At 40.2% G+C, this 24,320-nt stretch overlaps 1 protein-coding gene across 5 annotated transcripts in view; it reads left to right on the forward strand.

The window, feature by feature from the left end:
- ankrd26 (ankyrin repeat domain containing 26) overlaps nt 1-24,320 on the forward strand; it is a 167,701-nt gene that overhangs the window by 51,440 nt on the left and 91,941 nt on the right. For all 5 annotated transcript variants that reach the window (XM_069919991.1, XM_069920001.1, XM_069920012.1 and 2 more), the window contains 6 exons: nt 4,351-4,387; nt 4,509-4,578; nt 10,036-10,096; nt 10,266-10,450; nt 12,007-12,127; nt 20,485-20,552. In XM_069919991.1, coding sequence (XP_069776092.1) covers nt 4,351-4,387; nt 4,509-4,578; nt 10,036-10,096; nt 10,266-10,450; nt 12,007-12,127; nt 20,485-20,552 — 542 coding nt within the window. The remainder of the gene's footprint in view (nt 1-4,350; nt 4,388-4,508; nt 4,579-10,035; nt 10,097-10,265; nt 10,451-12,006; nt 12,128-20,484; nt 20,553-24,320) is intronic.

Raw genomic sequence — 24,320 nt, forward strand, 5'->3', positions numbered from 1 at the left:
CCAAGTTTGGAGACTTAATCTGCTGCCTTATCCAATTAATTGACAGATCCTCTTCAAATCCGATGTGGCCTATAAATCTGCTACCTTTTATCAAATATTTTTTGTTAGAAGTTTTTTTTCCACGTTTATCATCAATATTCCAGGAATCATTTTTTTAAATAATTGATTGGTTCCCTCTGTAATGGATTGTGCCAAGGTGCAATTGCTGTTTCTGATCATGCGCCTTTGAAACTCTCTTTTACACTCTCTGATGTCACTTCTGGAGCCTAGCAGTGGCGATTTAATTCGACCTTACAAGATGAAAAATTTATAGGTTTTATTAAGGAGTAATCCTCTTATTTTTTTTCTTAACGAGTTTAATTGAAGAAATGTCGAATTTAACTGAGATACATTTAAAGCACATCTTCGGGGACAAATAATTTCCTATTCAGCTGGGTTAAGAAAATGTGCAAAGGAAGAATTATTCCTACTGAACAATAGGATTAAAGAAATTGATAGAGTATATTCAAGGATGCCTAAGCTTAATAAGAAAAAGGTAGAACTTCAAACGCAACTTGATTTACTTTTAACGTACCAAACTTAAAGGCAACTTCTTAAACTTAAAAATCAGTATTGTGTACATGGGGATAAATCAGGTAGATTGTTAGTTGGTCAACTAAAATCACCTATTGCCAAAAGACAGATTACTAAAATTCATAAAAAAGATGGTACACTTTGCTTGATCATGTTGAAATTAATAAAACATTTCAGGAATTCTACTCTAATTTATATAAATCTGAGTTTTCTGACAATTCTGTCTCCTGCTACTGTTGAATATCCCTAAAATTTCTCCCAATGATCAACTTTTATTGGAAGCTCCAATTTCAGGGATGGAAATTTTTCAAGTAATTTCTTGAGATTCAGATAAGCTATCTTATTTAAATGGAAGTATTCCAATTCACCTTCTTTGACTCAATGGTTCTCTCAAATTGTGTCATGTTTAAGTTTGGAGGAAAATTAGGAGTCGTACATTTGATACCTCTGTTAAATTTGAAAAGACTTGGCAACCTTTTATAAATTATTTATTTCTTTTCTTTTTGTTGGTGAAGACCAGGCAATTAATTTTTATTGATAAATTCTCAGTCTTTTTTTTTCTAGATTAGGTGGGGTTTTATATAATTTTTTTTTTTCTTAGTTGTTTGAAGTTTTCAGTTTGAGAAGGAAACATATTTGTTAATTGTATTGTAATGCAATATGTTATCATATAATGTCATATAGTGATATTTTTTCCCTGTTTGATTATGTACTTCTATTCTCCTTTCATGTATTATTTACCTTTAATATGATGAATAAAAAGACTGGGTTAAAATAAGAGAAGGCAGCCAGTGGTATTAGCCATTGCTGTATCTGATGTGAATGCCAATGTCATTTTAGTATGGTGTTGTCTTGTCTTTCCCATTATTATTTCCCTGTGTGCACAATAAAGATAATTTGTTTGTCAAAAAAAAGATACTAATCAAGTGCCCTTCAAATGCAGGACAAGGCACACGATCACATTGAATGACACTGCCTCATCAGTGCCCCCTCCTGCCGACCAAACAGGGTTGCTGTGTTACTGATGGAGCAGGGTGCTGTGGGAGCTGTTCCCCAGTGTCAGAGGGGAGGGTAGAGAAAGAAATTTGGTCACTGAATCGCGTGCCTGGTTTCTCTGGCTTAGCTGGCAAATGTGAGCACCCTTACCACCAGCGCAAGGTCATACATAAGGTCCCAGAGTTCTCTCTTGGTTTGCGCATCCTGCACCTTGGCCTCGTGCTTGGGCGCTCCCTATGCACAGTGCACCGATGCTTGTCAATGTGCTATCCCATGGTGAGGCGGGGGGGGAATGTACAGGAATTTATTGAGCGTGTATCCGGAGCACTCTGTTTTTCTGGACTCTCGTTTGACACCTGGATGCTGTTCCTGCTCTCATTCTCTTCAAATGGATGCAACAATTGCCTGTGTTGGATCCCTGTAACGATAGCTAGAAGTTTCTTTCTATGGTTTGATCAATTACACTCATAAACTAAATTGTAACTTTAATGCCCTGACACTTCTTATGAGACATTACTACTACTCAGGATGATTGAAAAAGAGGGAAAAGAAACAAAATGTAAAAAAGAAAAAAATCGCAAAGGTTCATCACAAAGTCTATGCTCGTAGTACAAATCAATATAGGTGTAAAAATGTCCAGTGATAATGTTTCCATGGCAACAGCTGTTGCCCATCTTGCAGAATACTTTGCATAATAAGTGGCATGACTGGTTCTTGGAAGTTGAGAAGTACCAAAAGCTGGTGTAGTGGCCACAGTTGTGATTCAGTCGCAGCAGTCTGTTGAATTGAGCATTTGTACACCCTCACATAGAGGGTAGTCTTCTTTGGGGGGGGGGGGGGGGGGGAAGGGTCGAAAGACCTCAAAAGATAGATTAGTTGGGGGCCACCTCTGGTAGTGGAAGACCAGAGAGGAGGGCTGGTCCAGGTTGCAGTGGGCAGTGCATGGGAAGCTCCACCCCCCCCACAATGCTCTCTCCAGAGAGCACGTCTCCTCTGTAAGTCACCAGAAGGGTGACATCGCCGAACTTCCCCTCAGCCCTGAAATGTTGAGCGGGTGCTTTGCTCCGTGTACTTCGATCTCTCCAGGAGGGTAATGGCTTCCTGGTTGTCAGTCCTATGAGGGGCAAGACCATCCCTCTAAGGTTGGAGCGTGCAGCAGTGACTAAATAGCCCACCAAGGCATCAGTCACCTTTGTGCTTTCTGGAAGGTGGTGCTCGTGGGCGCCCCCTTAGATACACATAATCAGTGCCTACTCCCTAACAATCTGCATCTCCACGTCAATGGGGTGTCTTGAGGCTGGCCATATTGGTCCCATTCTAGGAAGGCAGAGTACCCGCCTTAGATCGCAGTCACCACTCGTCCCCACAGTGTGATGCCATTATTGATCCCTTCTGGTGACACCTGCATGACATTGACAATCATCTGCTGGTCTGACAGACCGCCCAGGACGTTTGCTTCCCCATGAGAGAGAGAAGGAAATTAGGAGCCCCATTATCTCCCAACTGAAGCAGTGGCATGGCTGCATGTTCACCTGGCTGCTGGTGGTATTGGTCCCCTCTCCCAGTTAGCCTGGGGCTCCATGATCTCTCAATGTCCACCTACATGCCCATCTGAGGCCTCCTTGTTTTAGAGGGTCAGCAGGACCAACCCCCACCACGGGTTGAACCCCTCCTGCTAGACAGTGGGGGTCACTTCCCCATTTTGGAGGGTTGGCAGGGGGCCCTTGTGGCAGACCTTGAACTGCGTGGTCACTGGTCAGGCTGGTTAAGACTCAGGCACAAACCCCCACCATGTGTTGATCACCTCTTGTAGTTCCCAACGTTCATGTGGCAAGGATACTATCTCTACATCTTTCCAGGTGGCTTGCCGTTGGGCAGTCACAACTGCCTTTTGCAGTTCAAAACACATCTCCAAGATCTCAGCACTTAAGTTGCCATTTCCAACACCACCTCGCAGGGATTCTATCTCCTTATTTTTCTGGCTTCTTAGCTCGGACATGTTATCCCACTGGCGCCTGAGTAGGGATATCTGTAGCCACAGGACTGCTCCATGGCTCCCCACCGCCCCCCCCCAACCCTGGCCTCAGGAAACCCCAGTAATTCCAGGTGGGAGACCACATGGTGCTCTATCTTCTGCTCATGGGAGACCAACTTGTCGACCCAATTGACTGGCCTGGTGTGGTTTGCTCACCATGCCGCCAAACAGCTGAATCCCTGACAGTCATCGGTCTGCTCAGGGATTTTAAACTCCGACCCCAGGGTCCCTTTCCTATTTCTGGGTTGCCTCCCTTACTGAGCAAGCACACAATAAACCATACACCTGACAGGACACCCACACACACAATTAATACAATCTCATGCATGGTTAAAACTCCATGTGTCCAGGTGTAACTCCTTGAACCCTGCTTTCAGTGCCAATTGTTGCATTGGGAAAGGTATCAGATTTGGGGGGGGGGGGCTCACATTAGAGAGACGAGTCTGGACATAATCGCACAACAATTTATATGTGGGAAACATTACAGGAATAAAACGTGCACAGTTTATAAAGGAGCATGGGAAAATGCCACACAATGCACAATTTATAATTCTCATTACGTATGAATGTAGAAAAATCACCTGCGCTGAGTAATGCTCACAGTGGATTGTGTATTTGTGATGATTTCTCTGCTGATCATTCTCTTGTAGCGAATGAAGAATAAACTATTTAGAATGTGAAGGTGCGCAGGGTAAGGATACATTTGAATAAATGTAATTCCATATGTAAATCATTTTTGTTTCCAGTGGAAGATGATGTTTCTCAGATGGAGTCATTCAGTGGGTAAGTTGGGATGATTGCTGTTGCTTTATTTAAAACATTTTTAAAATAACTTTTGTCTTATTAATCTTGTAAGTTTTTCTTTGATCTATTTGAGATTTTTCTTTGCATATTTTGCTTTTAGGGAGTCAAAGAGTGGTGGTGACTCCTGGTTATCATCAATTGAAGATGATGAGCTCAAGAGCAGCTCCAAGGTAGTAATTTGTCACTGATGTAGTTTGTTGTGATTACTGATTGTTGAATTCAAAGGGAATATTACAAATCTGTTTTTGCTGAAATGTTTTTATTAAAATAGAATCTGAAATTGTTGATTTGTGTGGTATATCAATAGTTATTAAAAGAATGTTGCTGGAACTTTGGGGTTGGTCATCCTTTCATTGGAATTCTCCTGCGTTTCACTTCAACCATCTTCTATCATAGCTTTTATTTTTGGATAATTGCATTCTGATGTACCAGTACTTTAGGTTATAAATCTCATCATTTTTGTCGTGAAAAGAAGAAATCAGCGCAAAGCAAGCATTTTTCACAAGTAAATTCTACTTTGATGGTACTATAGGCTCAGGCCCTGTTGTTTTAAAAAAAAAGAGTTAGAGCCTTGACAAGATAGATGTGGACAGGATGATGTTTTTTTTTGTGTACGAGAATCTTGAACTAGAGATAACTCGCTAAAAATAAGAGATTGTTATTTAAAATTTTGTTTTCTCTGAAAGTCTCGAACTGTCTTTTATTAAAAGGAAGTTTAAGGAGTCATAGAATATTTTTAAGAGATGTAGGAGATATTTTATGAACAAGGGAATGATGAAAGGTCACTTTTGGAATGTGGAGTTGAGATGCAAACTTATCAGTCAGGATCTTGTGGATCAGTTCTTGAGACCTGCCCATAATACTCTAATCTGTAGTTGAGATTTATTTCCAAACAGAATATGGATAATTAATGGCTACCTCAATAAGTATAGTAAGTTGACCGTGTAAAATTATGCTTTAAAAAGTGTTGCTGCTATGTTCAATGTTGTGAGGCCCACACGACATTAATGAACTCATTAGGTTTCACAGAGTGACTCTTCTTCCATGTGACCCCTTCTTTTCCTCTCTCCCTTTGTCTGTCATTTGCCAATCAAACTGCCTCTGGCAATCAGCCTTCACCCCTCATTATTCCACCAATCACTCCCACCCTGTCCACATTACATTGGCTCTTTCCCCTCTGCATACTCAATCTTGATGATAGGTTCCCATCTAAAACATCGATAGTTCTTTTTCTCCAACTGACACTGCTTGACCTGCTGAGTTGCTTGTTGGAACTGGTTTTAATGAACTGACAGGGAATTGTTTAGAGTGCAATGGAAAATATGAGGCAGTGTCATGCTTACAGACAATAATGAATAAAAACTCCAAGAAGGGGTGAGATGTCAGAAAGGAAGATTGTTGGATTGAAAAATCTGAAGGTTGGAGAAAGAATAATTGTTTCCTTCTTTTGCAGATGCTACTTGCTGAGTATTTTCAGCATTTTCTGTTTATCTTTCAATTTTGCAGCGTTTGGTTTTTGAAGTGTTATTGGTGCTCCTGCTTTGGACACTTGTTAATTCATTTCATTTAATGGGCTGATATAATTTGTGCAGCACTTTTATATCTTGTATCTAATGTACGGTACCCACCATTATTCGAGATATCTGGATAAGAGTGGAAACTTGGAGTTTTGTTTTAAAAAGTGGTTCATTCAGATACAGTTTTTTTAAACTTAAGGAATAAATTAGTCAATTTTTTATAGCTCAAAGCAAATGCTTAAAGATGCATATAATTGAACATAATGATAATTGAAGATTTATGTTATTTGCATTTCTGAGCTCAAACACTTTGCAAATCCAAATATTTATTGACAACAGTGGACAAACACAAATGTTGTAGCTGCTGAAACCTGAAAAGAATGAGCTTCTGGAGGAACTCAGCAGGTCAGGCAACATCCATGGGTAGAAATGGTCTGTCAGTATTTCAGGTTGGGGCCCCTTCAAAAAGACTAGAAAGGTGGTTGTATAATGTAGGGGAAAAGGGGCTGTGGATGGCCCAAAAAAGGCATTTGAACTCAAGTTGGGAGACATAGAAAGATGGGTTAAGATATTATCAAAATAGTTCATCAATCATTCATTCTTAACTTAAAATATTGTCTCGTTAAATTAAATGTATCGCAGACATGTATTTGTATAATAATGAAGAAAGCAGAAAGCTTAATTTAAAAAAATGGTGATTCTGCAATCAAGTTTATTGTCGTCTAATTGCACAAGTTTTGTTTCTTCTTTGGCATGGCTTCGCGGACGAAGATTTATGGAGGGGGTAAAAAGTCCACGTCAGCTGCAGGCTCGTTTGTGGCTGACCAGTCCGATGCGGGACAGGCAGACACGATTGCAGCGGTTGCAGGGGAAAATTGGTTGGTTGGGGTTGGGTTTTTCCTCCTTTGCCTTTTGTCAGTGAGGTGGGCTCTGCGGTCTTCTTCAAAGGAGGTTGCTGCCCGCCAAACTGTGAGGCGCCAAGATGCACGGTTTGAGGCGTTATCAGCCCACTGGCGGTGGTCAATGTGGCAGGCACCAAGAGATTTCTTTAGGCAGTCCTTGTACCTTTTCTTTGGTGCACCTCTGTCACGGTGGCCAGTGGAGAGCTCGCCATATAACACGATCTTGGGAAGGCGATGGTCCTCCATTCTGGAGATGTGACCCATCCAGCGCAGCTGGATCTTCAGCAGCGTGGACTCGATGCTGTCGACCTCTGCCATCTCGAGTACTTCGACGTTAGGGATGTAAGCGCTCCAATGGATGTTGAGGATGGAGCGGAGACAACGCTGGTGGAAGCGTTCTAGGAGCCGTAGGTGGTGCCGGTAGAGGACCCATGATTCGGAGCCGAACAGGAGTGTGGGTATGACAACGGCTCTGTATACGCTAATCTTTGTGAGGTTTTTCAGTTGGTTGTTTTTCCAGACTCTTTTGTGTAGTCTTCCAAAGGCGCTATTTGCCTTGGCGAGTCTGTTGTCTATCTCATTGTCGATCCTTGCATCTGATGAAATGGTGCAGCCTAGATAGGTAAACTGGTTGACCGTTTTGAGTTTTGTGTGCCTGATGGAGATGTGGGGGGGCTGGTAGTCATGTGTGCCCGATGGAGATGTGGGGGGGGCTGGTAGATGAATTGCACAAGTACAACCTGGCTAAATGGTGTTCTCTGGTCCTTGGTGCGAAACATGCTGTGTTGCACAGCACACATACAAATCATACACAAGCAGGTGTTACACGCTCCAATTTTTTAGTTCATTTTCATGTGTGGGACTGCCACTTTAAAAGAACAGATTTAACAAAAGCCTGCAGGCTTTGGAGTGTCTGTGAAACTGAGCTAGCAGGGTGAAGACATTGAGTTCCTAAATTGGATGCATTTGAAGAGAAGCAAGGCAGCATCCCTGAATCCCAGGAGCAGAGACCATGTGACCAACAGATGAAGATTTTTGCTTGGTGGCCATTTTTAAGGAGTCAGCACAGGAGCAAACAGCTCTGTAGAAGAAATACTGTGCTGAATTGGCCTCGTACATGGTTATAGACAATCTGCCTGATTTCCTCCTGTTAGTTATAAAGGAATAAGTATATAGGCAAACTGTCTTGATTTCCTCCTGTTTGTTGTACAGGAATGACACCATTCAGTGACCAAAAAATTGAAAGGCCCTTTTGTTCGTCTGACCCACATAAAGGGTTCTACTTGCAGAAGAAATACTGTGCTTGAATGGTGACCAGAATGAGAGTCATTTGAGTTCAGTTGACCAACGAAAAGGGTTCTGAAAGCTTTGTGAGCATCACTTGCTTTGTGTTCCCTATGCCAAAGAAGGGAGGAGTTTTGGTTGGCATTCGTCTAAAAAGGACATTTTGTTGGAAGCACTGCCACAAGGGTTTCATGAGTTATTCAGCATTCTGTCACCCCCCCACCCCTCCGTCTCTTTCACCCACTTTGTGAACTGCTAATTTCATCTAAAGCCTTGTGTCGCATCCATCTAAGGCCTGTGTCTCTCATCCATCTAAAGCCTGTGTGTTGCATCAATTTCAAGCTTACATGTCAACATTGGGATTTCCTGAAACTGAACTTGGAACTGCCTTTCGAGAATTAGTCTTTGAGCTGTAGAGGCTTGGGGTATTCCATACACACCAGTATATTCGCTCATAGTTGGGCGTTAAGTAAGATAAGTGTAGATGTTTATATAAATGTAAATAAATGAGATTAGGTGTTTATATCATTGTTGATTAATAATTAAAAATATTATTTTAAATATAACCTTGTCTAGGCTCATTTCTATTGCTGCTGTCTGTTACGTAACACGTGGCAAGTCTTCATATATACAAATAAATATTGTTTCTTGAAAATGAGAGTCTCAGATGGTTAATGTGAGCAGTTTGTTGGCCGTTCAGCATTTTCACTCCCCGTGGGATGAAGGTGTTCCTTAGCCTGGTGGTCTGCATCTCTTCTCTAATGCAAGCAGCTGAAAGATGCTCTGTGCAGGGTGGAAGGGGCCCCCAATTATTTTATACACCCTCTTCAATCAACAATCATGGTAGATCACATCGATGGGGGTGGGGAGGTAAAGAGGGGGGGAAAGGAGAGGGAGACTCCAGTGATCCTCTTTGCTGCTCTTATGGACTTGTGGATTGACTTCCGATCCATTTCTTTGCTGCAACTATACCACACTGTGATGTAGCTGGCCAGGACACTTTAGTTAGAGGTACTGTAGAAGATTGATATAATGGTGGCTGGTAGCTCTGCCTGTTTCATACTTCCCTGGAAGTGCAGTCACTGTTGCACCTCCCTGACAAGTGAGATAGGTGTGTGTCCACAATAGGTCACTAGTTAAGTGAACTCCAAGTGAACACTCTCACCACTGCAGAGTTGTTGATGTGTAGTGGAGGGTGGTTGTTCCTAGTCTTCCTGAAGTCCACGATCATCTCCTTCATCTTGTCCACTTTGAGACTTGGGTTGGTACTCATGAGATTTTCCACCCCTTCTCTGTATTGTGACTCATCACTGTGGCTGATGAGGCCAACTACTGTTGTGTCATCTGCAAATTTGATGACACTATTGAAGCTGGATCTGGCAGTGCAGATGTGAGTCAGTAGCATGAACAGGAGTGGGCTAAAGACACAGCCCTGAGGTGCGTCAGTGCTCAGCGTGATGGTGCTCGACGTTCTGCTACCAACCAGACCGGCTGTGGTCTTTCCATTAGGAACTCCAGAATCCAGTTACATCAAGGAGTGTTGAATCCCAATGAGGACAGATTCGCCATCAGCCTCTGGGGTATGATCCTATTAAACACCGAGATGAAGTCGGTGAACTGAGGTGTTGTTCTCCAGGTGGGTCAGGGCAGAGTGAAGGGGCAAGGTTATAGCATTGTATGTAGAACAGTTTCTTCTATTGACGAATTTAAATGGGTCCAATGTTTCTGGGAGTGTTGTTTGATGTGTCCCATTGCCAAACATTTGACACATTTCATATTGGTAGAGGTCAGTGCCACCGGGCGGGAGTCATTGAGGCCTATTATTGTCACCCTCTTGAGTACTGGGCTGATGATGCATGAATAGTTGGTAAAAGTTTAAAATTCTAACTGTCTGTACCCACTAATAAAAAGAGTATTTTTACAGAGACCAGAGAAGCTTAATTTGACCAAGTTGATATATTCTTCTCAGCTCAACAAGGAAAATAGTAAGTTACTGAGAAAATAATGAAAATAAATTTTGAGAACTGATTTATTTGATGTTTGTTTAGTGACATGTTGTTTCAATGCGTATAAACAAAGACATGTTTTAATAAAAATAAAAATCAACTTTAGCAAACCCATCTCACTGACATTTTGCATTCAATTGAATCATAGATAGATTGGAAGACTTTGACAAAGATTATCAACACGAAGAAATAATTAAGAACAATTGTTCGCCAAACCATTCACCACTCCAGGCCATGACACATTTGCTCGACTCTCCTCAAGCTGCAGGCCATTCGTTCAGTTTTCCTGCCGAACATCTGTTAGGTTTAAATCCATTGAAAAACAACAAGGAGGTAATTTTTTTTCCTAGACTTGTTAAAAATATATTTTTTAAATTGTACAATGAAATGGGGAATTGATAACTATTGATCTACGCAAAAATACCCCAGCCTAACTGAAAAGTAATCATTAGTAGTAAAATATGGGGAAAGCGGAACATTATGTTTTGCATAATAGGCAAGAAAGCCATGTCGAGAAAGGTGTCAGTGACTCGAACGGTGATATAGAGTATAATCAAGAGGAAGAAGATAGCATCAATATAAACACTGCAGCATTTGTGTTCTTCGGGTGTGGAGATCAACGACACACACCAAAGCCTTGGAACACGAGACTGGTTTATTGCTCTGGCTGTCAGGCGCTGACGTCAAGGTCCCATGCCATTGGAGCACTGGCCTGGTATTGGCCAGTATTTCTGCCAGAGTTCCCCATCTTCCTGCCGTGCGGAGGTCACCTGGGACGAGGCTAGTGTCACCTCAGGTCCGTGTGGTTGCTGTATTCGTCGGCTACACGACTCTCCTCCCCCACCCCCAGAACTGATGATCGGGCCATTGTCCGTAGCCTTAGGCAGTCTGCCCTTGTACTCCAAGGGAGGAGTGCAGACCGGCTCATTACAGTCCAGATATGCCGGTTGCAAGCAGTCGATGGTAAAAGTCTCCTCCTTATTGCCGATGTCAAGGATGAAAGTGGAACCATTGTCCCTGACGACCCTGTAGGGGCCCTCATAGGGTCGTTGCTGGGGCGGGCGGTGTGCTTCCCTTCTCACAAATACATACTGACAAGTCTCAGTCCCTGGGGACTTTATGTTTGGGCTGGCCATGTGGTGGGGTTACCGTGGGACTGGGATCCAGGATTTCACTGCAAGTTCTTGAGGTTTGCCATGGAGTCTTTGGGCGTTTACTGGGGGCCAGGAACTCCCTGCTGATTTAACGATTATAATAGTGTTGGTGGGCCTTTCATATAAAGATATTTCTGCATGGTATAATCGAGAATAGAATAAAAATGGCATTTTGGAGTTCCTGAAAAAGTAGTCCCATATGCACTGGGGAGGGAGCAAATTGGAAATAATCTAAGAATAGAATGGGCCCACTGGTCTCCTGCCCCCATAAGGTGGAAAGAGGGAATCGGGGCAAGATGGACTGTAAATATTGTAATTATGAGGAATATGAGGCGGAATATATTTTTTTCACAATGTTAATGTTTAAAGATGAAAGTCTATTAAGAGTAAGAATATATACGGGGAGCTCAAGGAAAGGGGGGGGAAGATACAAGTGGTAGATGGGTGCATTAGGCTTGTTTCAAAATGGTGGCGGAATTGGCATCAATAGGTTGGTTATTGGTGTACGGGGGTAAAGATAAATTAGAAGGGAGGAAATATAGGTCTTTCGTTTTGCTATCAACGTAATTTAATTGATGATACTTTCAGTTGTACGAGCGTGGGGAGTGGGAATAAATATAGACACTGTATGTTACATGAATGTTAAAAAAATTATAATATTTGTTTGACAAGTCTATGAAAATTAAAATAAAATATTCAAAAAACATTTTTTTCCATGAACTCCATCTTGTACAGTGCATGTCCTTGGAAGAAGAGGAGCCCCAGTCTGTAAAAACGTGTTCAAGAACTGAAGCAAGTGAACCTTTTTCCTGTACAATTCAGGTGCAAAAGACTCCACCCAAAAATAACAGAAGAGGTAACTTCGATTCAAGGCTTTTTCAAAATATTGTTCTTTTTGTTTTGTATTGATTGTCTTGTGTTCTGCTAAAAGAGCTTTTAATGGTGGAAATGTTGTAGGGTCATTATTGCATGCTCCCATTTTCAGTTCATATTCATTTGAGTAGAACTATCACTTTAAGAGAACAAATCATATTTCAAGCCCTGCAAGCTCTGGAGATTGACAGGCTGGGGACAGTGTGTATTCAAATTTACTACTTGGGAAGAGAGAGGAAGGACCTGGCACACAGGTTCAGAAACCATGTGACCAACATATTAAAGAAACAGTACACTGTTTGATTGGGGCCATTTTAAAGAAGCAGCACTTGGAGAAATATCTCTTGAAGTATTACTGTGCTGAAGAGGCTTCGTGTGGTATAGACAATTTGTCTGATTTTTCTCCGTGTCCAAAGGAATAGTCGCTTTTGAAAGGAAAAGTACCACATCATGACCAAAAGGGATGTTTCATCTGTATTCATATGTGTGAGTTCTTAGACAACACATGGATGAAGGAAAAGGTTCTTTACTTTAAAGTTGTTGTAAACAGCACCATGAGGCTGAAAGTCTCTATTACAGTTCTTGCATACTGGGTGCCCCTGTTGGCAGCCAAGTATGATCAAACATTAAGGCATTGCTAGTTGCATTGCAACCATGATCCCTATCATTACATCTCCCTTTTTTAAAACAAAAGTTGCTTACTTCTAACTAATATGTTTTCTTTGTATAACTCTGCAATTTTAATTTTAACACCAGAACTTACATTTTCATTATTATCGACATTGTTAACCTTTCTTTAAAGTTGTTTTGTGTGTTCACATTTACATACACTAAAACTTGAAGAGTGAATAAGATAGCACAACTTCATTCTATAACAGGAGTCTTTAAACTTGCTTAATGAGTCTTTTAGGAGGATTCACGTGTCTTGATGATCTCCTGATTGATTGTCCTTAAATCTGAGTTGTTGCCTCAGACGATGTCTTCTCACCTGTGTATTCAGGTTGTTCAACAGTATGCGTCTTTCCATCTACTGTGCTGGTCCCATTTGAAGATCTTGACGATTTCTTTGCAGAACAGCACCTTCATCTGTCTGAATGGTGTATAATCTTGGTTGGACTTCACTGAGGACAGTTCCCTTCTGAGTCCATGAGCTTGCTTTGTCTTTTAGCCTTACTTGGTCACCAGTGTAGAGTTCTGGTAGATTTTTTGTTTCTCTGTCAAAGTAATACTTTTGCTTTTCTTTCTGTTGTTCTTTGAACTTCCTCACTTTCTCCCCCTCTTTTGTTTTTAGGAGGTTCTTCTGAAAGGGAGGGTTTGATCTTAGCCTACATCCCATAGGGAGTTGTGCTGGTGACATACCACACTCGAGCGGTGTTGTGCAATATACTTTTGCTTTTCTTTCTGTTGTTCTTTGAACTTCCTCACTTTCTCCCCCTCTTTTGTTTTTAGGAGGTTCTTCTGAAACGGTAGGTTTGATCTTAGCCTACATCCCATAAGGAGTTGTGCTGGTGACATACCACACTCGAGCGGCGTTGTGCAATATACTAGCATGCTCTGGTAGAAGTTTGTTCCACTGTCTTTTGCCTTGTTCATCAGTCTTTTCAATGTCTGTACTGATTTTTCCATTAGACCTTTGGACTGTGGTAAATGAGGACTTGACGTGGTGTGCACAAAGTCCCACTCTTTGGCAAACTGTTGGAACTTTAAATCACAAAACTGGGGTCCATTGTCTGTGAAGACCTCGCTTGCCACACGTCTGGAGAATGTGACTTTCATACCTGTTATTACAGCATCTACAGTGGTGTTGTTCAGTTTACACACCTCTGGATACAGGGAGTAATAATCTGTGACTAGCAGATAGTCCTTCCCTTAACATTCGAATAGGTCAGCGCCTACCTTCTGGCAAGGTCTATATGTTGCTGGGTGTGGCTTTAGTGGTTCTGCAGGATTGCTTGCTTGATACTTCCGGCATATTGTACAGTTTGACACTTTGTTATATCATTGCTGATCCTTGGCCAGTACATCATCTCTCATGCTCTTTTCAATTCCGAGATGTCCTCCATGGATCCTTTTTAGCATCTCTTTTCTCAGACTCTTTGGGATAAGGATTTTGCCTCTTTTGTAGACGATGTCTTCAACCACTGATAATTCTGCCCTGCAGTTCCAGTACTCTGAAACGTGAACAGGTGAGCAGTCCTGCTTCATGTTGGGCCATCCATCCAAGATGTTTTTTCTCAGTTGTCTCAGTTTCATCTTTGTTTGTCTCTCACTTTATGAGGTCAATTTTTGCATCTGATATGGGCAGTGCACTTGTGATCATGTCCATGATGTCTTCATCCATTTTCGTGTTTAGTGTCAACAGCTCTAGACAATGTGTCTGCTGTGTACATTAGCTTACTAGGAATGTACGCTACATTTAGTGCATAGCATTGCAGCCTAATCATCATTCTTTATATTCTAAGTGGACATCCATTTAATGGCTTTTGGAACAATGCAATCAAGGGCTTATGGTCAGTCTCTAGACTGATTGCTTGTCCTGACAAACTGATGAAATCTTTCACAGGCTTATGTGATGCTGAGCAGCTCCTTTGCAATTTGAATGTATCGCGTCTTCACCTCTGTCATTGAGCGTGATGCATAGGCAAAGGGTTGCCAGTCATCTTATTTTTGCAGAAGAACTGCACCGAGCCCACTATGTGATGTGTCTGATGATATCTTGATGGGTCTCTCTGGGTCATAAAACTTCAGAACTGGTTCCTCTGTGAGTAGTTTCTTTAGTTCCCTCCATGACTTTTCATGGTCATGATCCCACTCCCATTCAATGTTCGTTTCTGTTCGTCTTCGTAATGGATCCATCTTTTCTGAGAGGTTGGATACTCATATTTACCCATATAAGTTGACCATTCCATTAAACCTCTGTACGTCCTTTTTGCATTGTGGTCTTGGCATGTTCCTAATGGTTGACACCTTTCTGGAATCTAGTCTGATGCCCTCACTGCCAATAATACCTCCTAGAAATGTTAGTTCTGTCATTCTGAGCTGGTATTTCTCTCTATTTAGCTTCAGGTTTTCTTTCCTTGTTGCTTAGTCTCTTTCCTTAGTCTCTCATCATGCTCCATTCTCATGGTTCCCCATACTATGATGTCATCCATTGAAGTATCAACTCCATCCAGGTGCTCATACACCATATGGATAGTTTTGTGATACACTTCAGGAGCTGAGGCAATTCCGAATGGTAACCTTAGAAATCTGTATTTGCCAAATGGACTATTGAACGTGCACAGTCTTGAACTTGCTTCATCCAATTTCAACTGCCAAAATCCTGATAATGCATCTAACTTGCTGAAAAGCTTTGCATTTCCAAACTGTGACATGATTTCTTCACGCGTCGGAAGCTTAAAGCATTCTCTCTTTATTGTTCTGTTTAGATATCTTGGATCCAAGCAAATACACTTTCCATTCTTTTTGTCCACAACAATGAGTGAACTCACCCACTCTGTTGGCTCATCTATAATCTGAATCGCGTTCAGGCTTTCCATCCTGTCCATCTCTGCTTTTAGTTTCTTTTGAAGTTCAAATGGAACTTTTCTGCATGGATGTATTATCAGTGGGACATGTTTATCCACTCTGATCATATGTTCTCCTGGAAGGTAGCCAAGACCCTGAAATAGGCCATTGTACTCTTTCATGAGTTCATCATAGACTGTCTCTCCTTTGCTTTCCACAACGTGGACTCTTTTTACCAAGTTCAATTTCTCACAGGCTGTTAAACCTAGTATGGCCTGTACATCCTTTGGTACCATGATGAATGCTAGTATGTGCTCTTTGTCCTTGTGTTTCAATTTGACCATGCATTCTCCTTGCACTGGTATATCGGTACCTGAATATCCTGTCACATTCATTTTTGTTCCATACATCTTTGGTCTGGGACTAATCTTTTTAAAATCAGTTTCTGATATTACATTAATTTGTGCTCCAGTATCCAATTTAACTGAAATGTATATGTCATTCACTTTTAATCTCAACATCCAGTCTCTGTGTTCTTGTTTTCAGTCACAATATCTACATAGAATTCCTCTATCTCCCTTTCATCTTCTGCATGAACCTTGCTTTGTTGCACTTGGTTCCTACAGCAACAGGCATAATGGTTGCTTTTGTTGCACAAATAGCATGTTTTACCATATGCTGGACATTGTTTTGATAGGTGTGTACCGCACCGACGACATTGCTTTTGATTACCCCTTTCATTTTTGTTTACCTTTCTTTCCACTTTGGTGCACTTTTTGTTAAACAGTTTATGTCTATTCTTGCTCACTGCATCCATGTTGCAGCTAGTTTCACTGAAAAGCTCTTTTGCCTGCGTTTTTACAGTTTCTGTAGCTCTACAGAGTCCTATGGCTTTTTCCAGGTCTAAATTTTGCTCTCTTAGCAGTTTTTCCCTTAGACTATTATCTGGAATACCACACACAAATCTGTCTTTTATCAGCGAGTCAGTCAGTCCACCAAATTCACATGTTTTCCTTCTGTTTCTCAATTCAGTCACATATTGATCAATACTTTCTTCAGTTTTCTGTATACATGAAAAATATGTACCTCTCAAATGTCACATTACATTTAGGTATGCTGTATGCCTCAAACTGTTCCATTATTTTTTCCAATTTCATTTTGTCTCCTTCAGCAGCAAATGTGAAGTTGTTATACACCTACAGGGCTTCATCACCCACAACATGTAAGAAAACTGATCCTTTCACTTTATCATTTTTCTTGTCAGCTCCAAATGCCACTAAATACAATCCAAAATGCTGTTTAAATCTTTTCCAATTTTCACCCATGTTACCTGTCAGCTGGTTTATCTGATGGATGTAATTCTTCCATTTTTCACTTTGTTAGCCTTTCTTCATTGATCAGGTGCTGACTTCAGATTTTATCTTTTAAAGTATTTCCTTCTAATTTCCTTCATCTCACTTTTTTTGAAAATTTTATTTAAGAATTTTGCAAAATATTACAAAAAAAAGAAAATACAAGATACAAGGACAGATATATTAAAAAAAAAAGAAATTATGGCAGCATGGTGACTAGAGATGACATTTTGGTACCTGAAGATGAGGAAGAAGAACAAATTGAGTACCTGGATGAAGAAGATCAAGAGCTGTTATTTTTTTGTCGCATCAATTTTGTGTTGTGTCAAATTTCCATTGCATCAATTTTGCGTTGCATCAATTTTTTGTCGCATCAATTTTGCGTCACATCAAGTATTTTGTTGTTTAGATCCTTTGTTGGATAAATCTCCAAAGACTTTAAAGAGAACTAAAATATGGCAAAGAGAATTATTGAGGTAATGAAGGATTTAAATTTGGTGGAAATATGGAGAAAATTGAATCCTACTGAAAAAGATTATTCTTTTTATTCTGCACGGCATAATTCATTTTCAAGAATATATTTATTTTTAGTTTCAGCTCAATTGCAAGGTAGATTTATACAAACAGAGTATAAAAGCAGAATTTTGTCTGACCATTCGTTGTTGTTGGCTTCTTGTTTGGGCACTGAGAAGTGCTAGGAAATACTTATCATTGGAGATTTAATGAGATGTTACTAAAAAGACCTGAGTTTATTAAATTACTTTTTATTTACAAATGAATCAAGATTCAGTTCAGAGTAAATTTGTTTTATGGGATGCTTTAAAAGCATATTTGAGAGGTCAGATCATTAGTTATACAGCTAGAATTAAAAAAACAATATTTGATTGAAAGTCAGAATTTGGAAAAAGAAATTAAAAAGTTAGAAAAAGAATTTCAGAAGAATTCTTCTGAAGATAATAAGATACATTTATCTAAATTAAAATTACGATATCATATTTTGCAATCATATAAATATGATAAAATGATTCAAAGATCAAAACAGCATTATTATGAGTTAGGTGAAAGAGCACATAAGGCACACATGTCAAACTGGCCTGTGATATAATTATATTTGGCCCGCAAGATCATATCAAATATGTATTAGAGCTGGCCCGCTGGCCGCCGCGCCAGTATAGTGTATGCACAGCTAATACTACAAATCCCAGAATGCTTTGCAAGTGCGTTGGCGCCGGCCCGTCAGCCCGCTAATCGCCCCCCACCTCCTCTGTGACCTTAGCATCTGCGACCTGTCACCTAACTCACATGTAATAAACCCCTTACGAAAAATGGCCAAATGAAAGACAGAAAACAGGACCTTTCAAGACAGGTGGGAGGCAAACTCTAACCCCAGAGTTTGAAGAACTTGCATCTAAGAAGAGATGCCAAGTATCTGGTTTAGACCCAGGTGCATCAGAGTAAATCACAGTGTAGCAAGCTAAGCTTGGATTAATATTTTCTTTGGTTAACTTTGGACTGTTCATAGTTGAAAGATTGGATTTTCATTGAAGCAAGTTGTTATTTTTTTGACTTGTTGGCTTGTGAAAAAAAATACATTTAAAAGGAGCTTAAAGACTATAGAGAAATATTATTTATTGAATATTTTATTTCTCATTTGTTAATGCTTCAACATTTATTTTAATAAGAAAAAGTTTAACATTACATATGTTGAAAGAAGAGAAAACATGCAGATGTTGTTGAAAATTTTCAATAAATATTTAGTTTGGCCCACGACTTAGTCCAAGTTTTTAATTTTGGCCCTCTGTGAATTTGAGTTTGACACCCCTGACATAAGGTTTTAGCTTGGCAATTAAAAACAGAACAAGCATCAAGAACAATTAATGAGTATACTTAATTTTTTATCAATATTTTTTTTTTCTTTATGGCTCTCCTTAGGAGGGTTGGCTGAAAGGGGGGGGGGTTCTTTTTTTTTTCTTTTCTTTCTTTTGTATATATAAAATATAACGTTCATGTTTATGGTTTATTGTTATATATGTTACTTATTATCTGTACTTTGAATGAATAAATAAAGTTTAAAAAAAAGAACAATTAATGCAATTAGGAAGGATTCAGAGATTACTTATATACCTCAGGAAATTAATGAGGAATTTTTTAGATTTTATAATGAACTTTATACATCTGAAAGTGGACAAAATACTGAGCAAATTGATTTGTTTTTGGCTCATTTAAATTTACCATAATTGTCTGGGAAGGATATTAATGACTTAGATAGTCCTTTTACGGAATTGGTATTAAAGGAAGCACTGTAATCAATTTCGGGAGTAAAGTCCCCGGGTGAAGATGGGTTTACAGTAGAATTTTATAAAGAATTTAACGATTTGTTGTTTCCGGATTATATGGAGAAGCAGGCAACTAAGATGGGTTCATTTCCAGAATCATGAATGGCAATTTATGTTCCTGTTGTCAAGGTAATGGCAGTCTCCAATAATGTTCATCACCCTTTCCAATGACTTTGTATAACCATTCACACCATCAGCACTTCGGATTGCCAACATTGGCCATAAGCTCAAATGAATCAGCTATATAAAGGCTACTGATTTTTTTTGGTGGATCTAAAATAGAAAGCTTGTCAAAGAATTTGGAGCACCTTTGTCCATTATAAGCTACTGAAGAAAGTTTTTAAAATATTCTTTGGTTAAAATATAGAAACAATTTTGTTTCAGTTAACACCTAGGATTGATATTTCCCCAAATTGTGGCATAATACTGAGTTTTGATGCCACAGTCCAACATTTTCTGGGAATTATGTTTCTGTTGTTACACTCCTTCCATGTCTCCTTGATTTCTTAATGCTACAAATTTTTGATTCATTTTGGTAAATTTGCCAGGTTTTAATGATCATGTTGAGACTTTCTTTTCTGTTCATTGCATTTTCTTAACCTGTACTGAGTTAACAATTCAAGACTTCCATAATGACATATAAAACATGTGGCCTAAAATGGATAAATGATATTTGATGTTTAAAGCTAATTTTCTTACATTTAGTTGAGACTTTTGATAGAACATTGCAAAAGCTCAATATGTACTGCATAATCTTCAGTGCCAATCTTGGAACTCCTGTTGGTTTATTTTTAATTTTTACAAGCTTTTGTGTTGGTCGACAGATTCTCAAGAACTTTTGGCATTATTCAACAACTGAAAGATCAACACCACAATTTCTGACTGTCTTTCAGTAAATTCTGGGCCAGAAACTTTTGAAACCCCCATCTTGAAATTTGCTGATCAAATAAATTCAAACATGCCTGTTCTAAACATGAACTCCGTAAGCAGATTGAACCCAGAATAAACTGCTTTTAACCAGAAACAATCCATTTGCATGGTTCCATCAAGTTGTAATCTCTCTCAAATTTGACAGAATAATGCTTCAATTGTTACCTGTTGAATTCTGATGACATTAAGATTTTTAAAAATTCTTTATTATTTAGACCTGCTATTAGAACTAGGTTTGGAGTCAGAAGCTGAAAAGTCTGCAGAATCTATCGAGGATTCGAAGGTATGCTTATTACAAAATATCTCATTTATTTAAAATGATTATTTGTACTATTATGCTGGTGTCATAATTTCAAATACAATGCAAATAGAGGCCATTTGATCTACTGATCCATGCCAACTATCAAGTACCTATTTACATGAATCCCAATTTATTCTCCAACATTGACTCCCCTCTGATTCTACCACTCATCTGTATGTGGAATCATAGAGAGATACAGCATAGAAAGAGGCTGTTGAGCCAGTCAAGACTGTACCGACTATCAACCACCCATTTTGTACTAATCCCATTTTTCTTTTATTTTTCCCACCTTCCCATCAACTCCAGCAGATTATACCACTCACCTACACAGTGTAATTTACAGTGATCACTTCATTTACCAATCTACACAACTTGGTGATGTGGGAGGAAACCCAGATGGACACAGAGAATGCGCACAGCACTGGTGGTCAGGATTAACCTTGGGTTTCTAGAACTGTGTAACTGTTTAACTTTGCTGTCCTTGTCAAAAATTTCAGAGAAGCTTAAAAATATTATTGAAGTATCAATGAAAAACTGAAGAAATGTCAATAATAAAGTGTAAATTTATGGAAAATCTTTAAAATGGAGTTCATTGCAAGGCACATACAATGTTTTCCATAATGTTTTGGGGCAAAGGCATATTTTATTTCCCTTTATTTGTTCCTGTTTTCCTCAGTTTTAAATTTGTATCAAACAATTCACAAGCGATTAAAGTGCACATTCCAGATTTTATTCAAGGTTACTTGGATACATTTTGGTTTGACCATGTAGTAATGACAGCACTTTTTATACTTAGTTCCCTCCATTTCAGGGCACCATAATGTTTGAGACATCTGTCTTCACAGGTGTTTGTGATTATTCAGATATGTTTAATTGCTTCATTGGTGTAGGTATAAGTGCTTGCTTCTAAGTTTTTGATCACCTTTGGAGTCTCTAGTTGCCATTTTTCAACATGAGCTCCAGAGTTGTGCCAATGAAACTCAAAGAAGCTATTATGAGGCTGAAAATCAAGAATAAAATAGTAAGAAACATTGCTCAAACCTTAGGATTACCAAAAGCAATTGTTTGGAACATCATTAAGAAGAAAGAATGTACTGGTGAGCTCAGTAATCGCAAAGGGACTGGTAGGCCAAGGAAGACCTTCACTGCTAATCACAGAAGAATTCTCATTATAATGAAGAAAAATCCCCAAACGCTTGTTGGACAGATCAGAAACATTCTTCATGAGGCAGATGTAGATGTGTCAATGACTACTGTTTGCAGAAATAGAGGTTAGCAACAGAAATAGGATGGCCAGATTAGTTTGTCATTAAAAAGGCCTACAGAATTCTGGAAAAGGGTCTTATGGACAGATGAGACCAAGATTAACCTGTATCAGAGTGATGACAAGAGTACAGTGCTCTTGTAAAGGAACTGCCCGAGATTCAAGGCATACCACCCCATCTGTGAAACATGGTGGAGGAGATGTCATGGCCTGGGCATGCATGGCTGCCATAGGTACTGGTGCATGTATATTTATTAATGATGTAACTCCTAATGGTTGTTTTTCCAGACTCTTTTGTGTAGTCTTCCAAAGGCGCTATTTGCCTTGGCGAGTCTGTTGTCTATCTCATTGTCGATCCTTGCATCTGATGAAATGGTGCAGCCGAGATAGGTAAACTGGTTGACCGTTTTGAGTTTTGTGTGCCCGATGGAGATGTGGGGGGGCTGGTAGTCATGGTGGGGAGCTGGCTGATGGAGGACCTCAGTTTTCTTCAGGCTGACTTCCAGGCCAAACATTTTGGCAGTTTCCGCAAAGCAGGACGTCAAGCGCTGAAGAGCTGGCTCTGAATGGGCAACTAAAGCGGCATCATCTGCAAAGAGTAGTTCACGGACAAGTTAAGCGTATACAGAGCCGTTGTCATACCCACACTCCTGTTCGGCTCCGAATCATGGGTCCTCTACCGGCACCACCTACGGCTCCTAGAACGCTTCCACCAGCGTTGTCTCCGCTCCATCCTCAACATCCATTGGAGCGCTCACACCCCTAACGTCGAGGTACTCGAGATGGCAGAGGTCGACAGCATCGAGTCCACGCTGCTGAAGATCCAGCTGCGCTGGATGGGTCACGTCTCCAGAATGGAGGACCATCGCCTTCCCAAGATCGTATTATATGGCGAGCTCTCCACTGGCCACCGTGACAGAGGTGCACCAAAGAAAAGGTACAAGGACTGCCTAAAGAAATCTCTTGGTGCCTGCCACATTGACCACCGCCAGTGGGCTGATAACGCCTCAAACCGTGCATCTTGGCGCCTCACAGTTTGGCGGGCAGCAGCCTCCTTTGAAGAAGACCGCAGAGCCCACCTCACTGACAAAAGGCAAAGGAGGAAAAACCCAACACCCAACCCCAACCAACCAATTTTCCCTTGCAACCGCTGCAATCGTGTCTGCCTGTCCCGCATCGGACTGGTCAGCCACAAACGAGCCTGCAGCTGACGTGGACTTTTTTACCCCCTCCATAAATCTTCGTCCGCGAAGCCAAGCCAAAGAAGAAGAAAGAAAAGAACTCCTAATGGCAGTAGCAAAATGAATTCTGAGGTGTATAGAAAGATCTGTTCAAGTTCGAGCAAATGCCTCCAAACATCCTACAGCAAGGCAACGATCACGAACATGCTGGTAAAGCAACAAAGGAGTTTTTCAAAGCAAAAAAATCTGGAAAATTCTTGAATGGCCATGTCAGTCTCCCAATCTAAAACCAATTGGGCATACCTTCCATTTTGCTGAAGGGAAAACTTAAGGAGACAAGCCCCCGAAACAAGCAGGTGCTGAAGAAGGCTGCAGTCGAGGCCTGAGAAGATATTCAGCACCTTATGATGTCTATGAAATACAGACTTCAAGAAGTCATTGCATGCAAGGGATAAGCACCAAGGTACTAAACATGATTACTGTATTTGACTGTATACAAGACCCACTGGCATATAAGACACCCCCCCTCCCCATTTTTAGTATAAAATTTTATGAAAAATTAGTTTTAACGTATTTACAGGTAAAATCTGGACAGAACACGCAACTGAGAAATCGGTAAAACTTGTTTTAATAATAATACTGCTGTAGTTAACAAGAGGAAACCTTTAATAAGAGAACAATAAAACAAGTAACTATCATAGACAAAAACACAATAAAGCATCAAAGTTCTGTAACAAAGACTTTAATCGTCTTCACTGCCTGAACATTCATCAGCATCATCAAGGTCAAAGCCCCAGAATTCAGCATCACTACTGCTGGTTTTACTGTCTTCAAATAATGCATCATCCTCAGCGCGATCAAGGGCATTACTAATTCCACACCTTCTTAAAAGCCTTAACAATAGTTCCATCTCTTACAGTGATGCAAGAAGTCTAACCACTCACACACCTGTGCAATGGTGGGATGTTTCACTCTTCCCCCTTGTGTTAGTGCATGGTCCTTTTCTCCCATTCATTTGTTACAGTGTTCCCTCATGCTATTTTTAAAAGGCTTGTTTATACACACATCTAAAGGTTACAATTGACTTGTCGGACCACCAGGAATTACAGCCATCTGGGTTTTTAGTTCGCTGCCTTTTTATTAATGTCTCTGAAGGTGGTTGTCAAAGGGAAATTGCTTCAAAAGGTTTATGGAACAGTTTGTGTGCTCTGAACGGATCCCAGACCAGAAGTGCAGGTTTCTTTGAAAGACCACCGGGACGCCTTTGCCATATTTTCTGCAACCATGATTTGATTCCAGCAACGT

Source organism: Narcine bancroftii, chromosome 1, assembly GCF_036971445.1.
Source record: "Narcine bancroftii isolate sNarBan1 chromosome 1, sNarBan1.hap1, whole genome shotgun sequence".
Lineage (NCBI taxonomy): Eukaryota > Metazoa > Chordata > Chondrichthyes > Torpediniformes > Narcinidae > Narcine > Narcine bancroftii.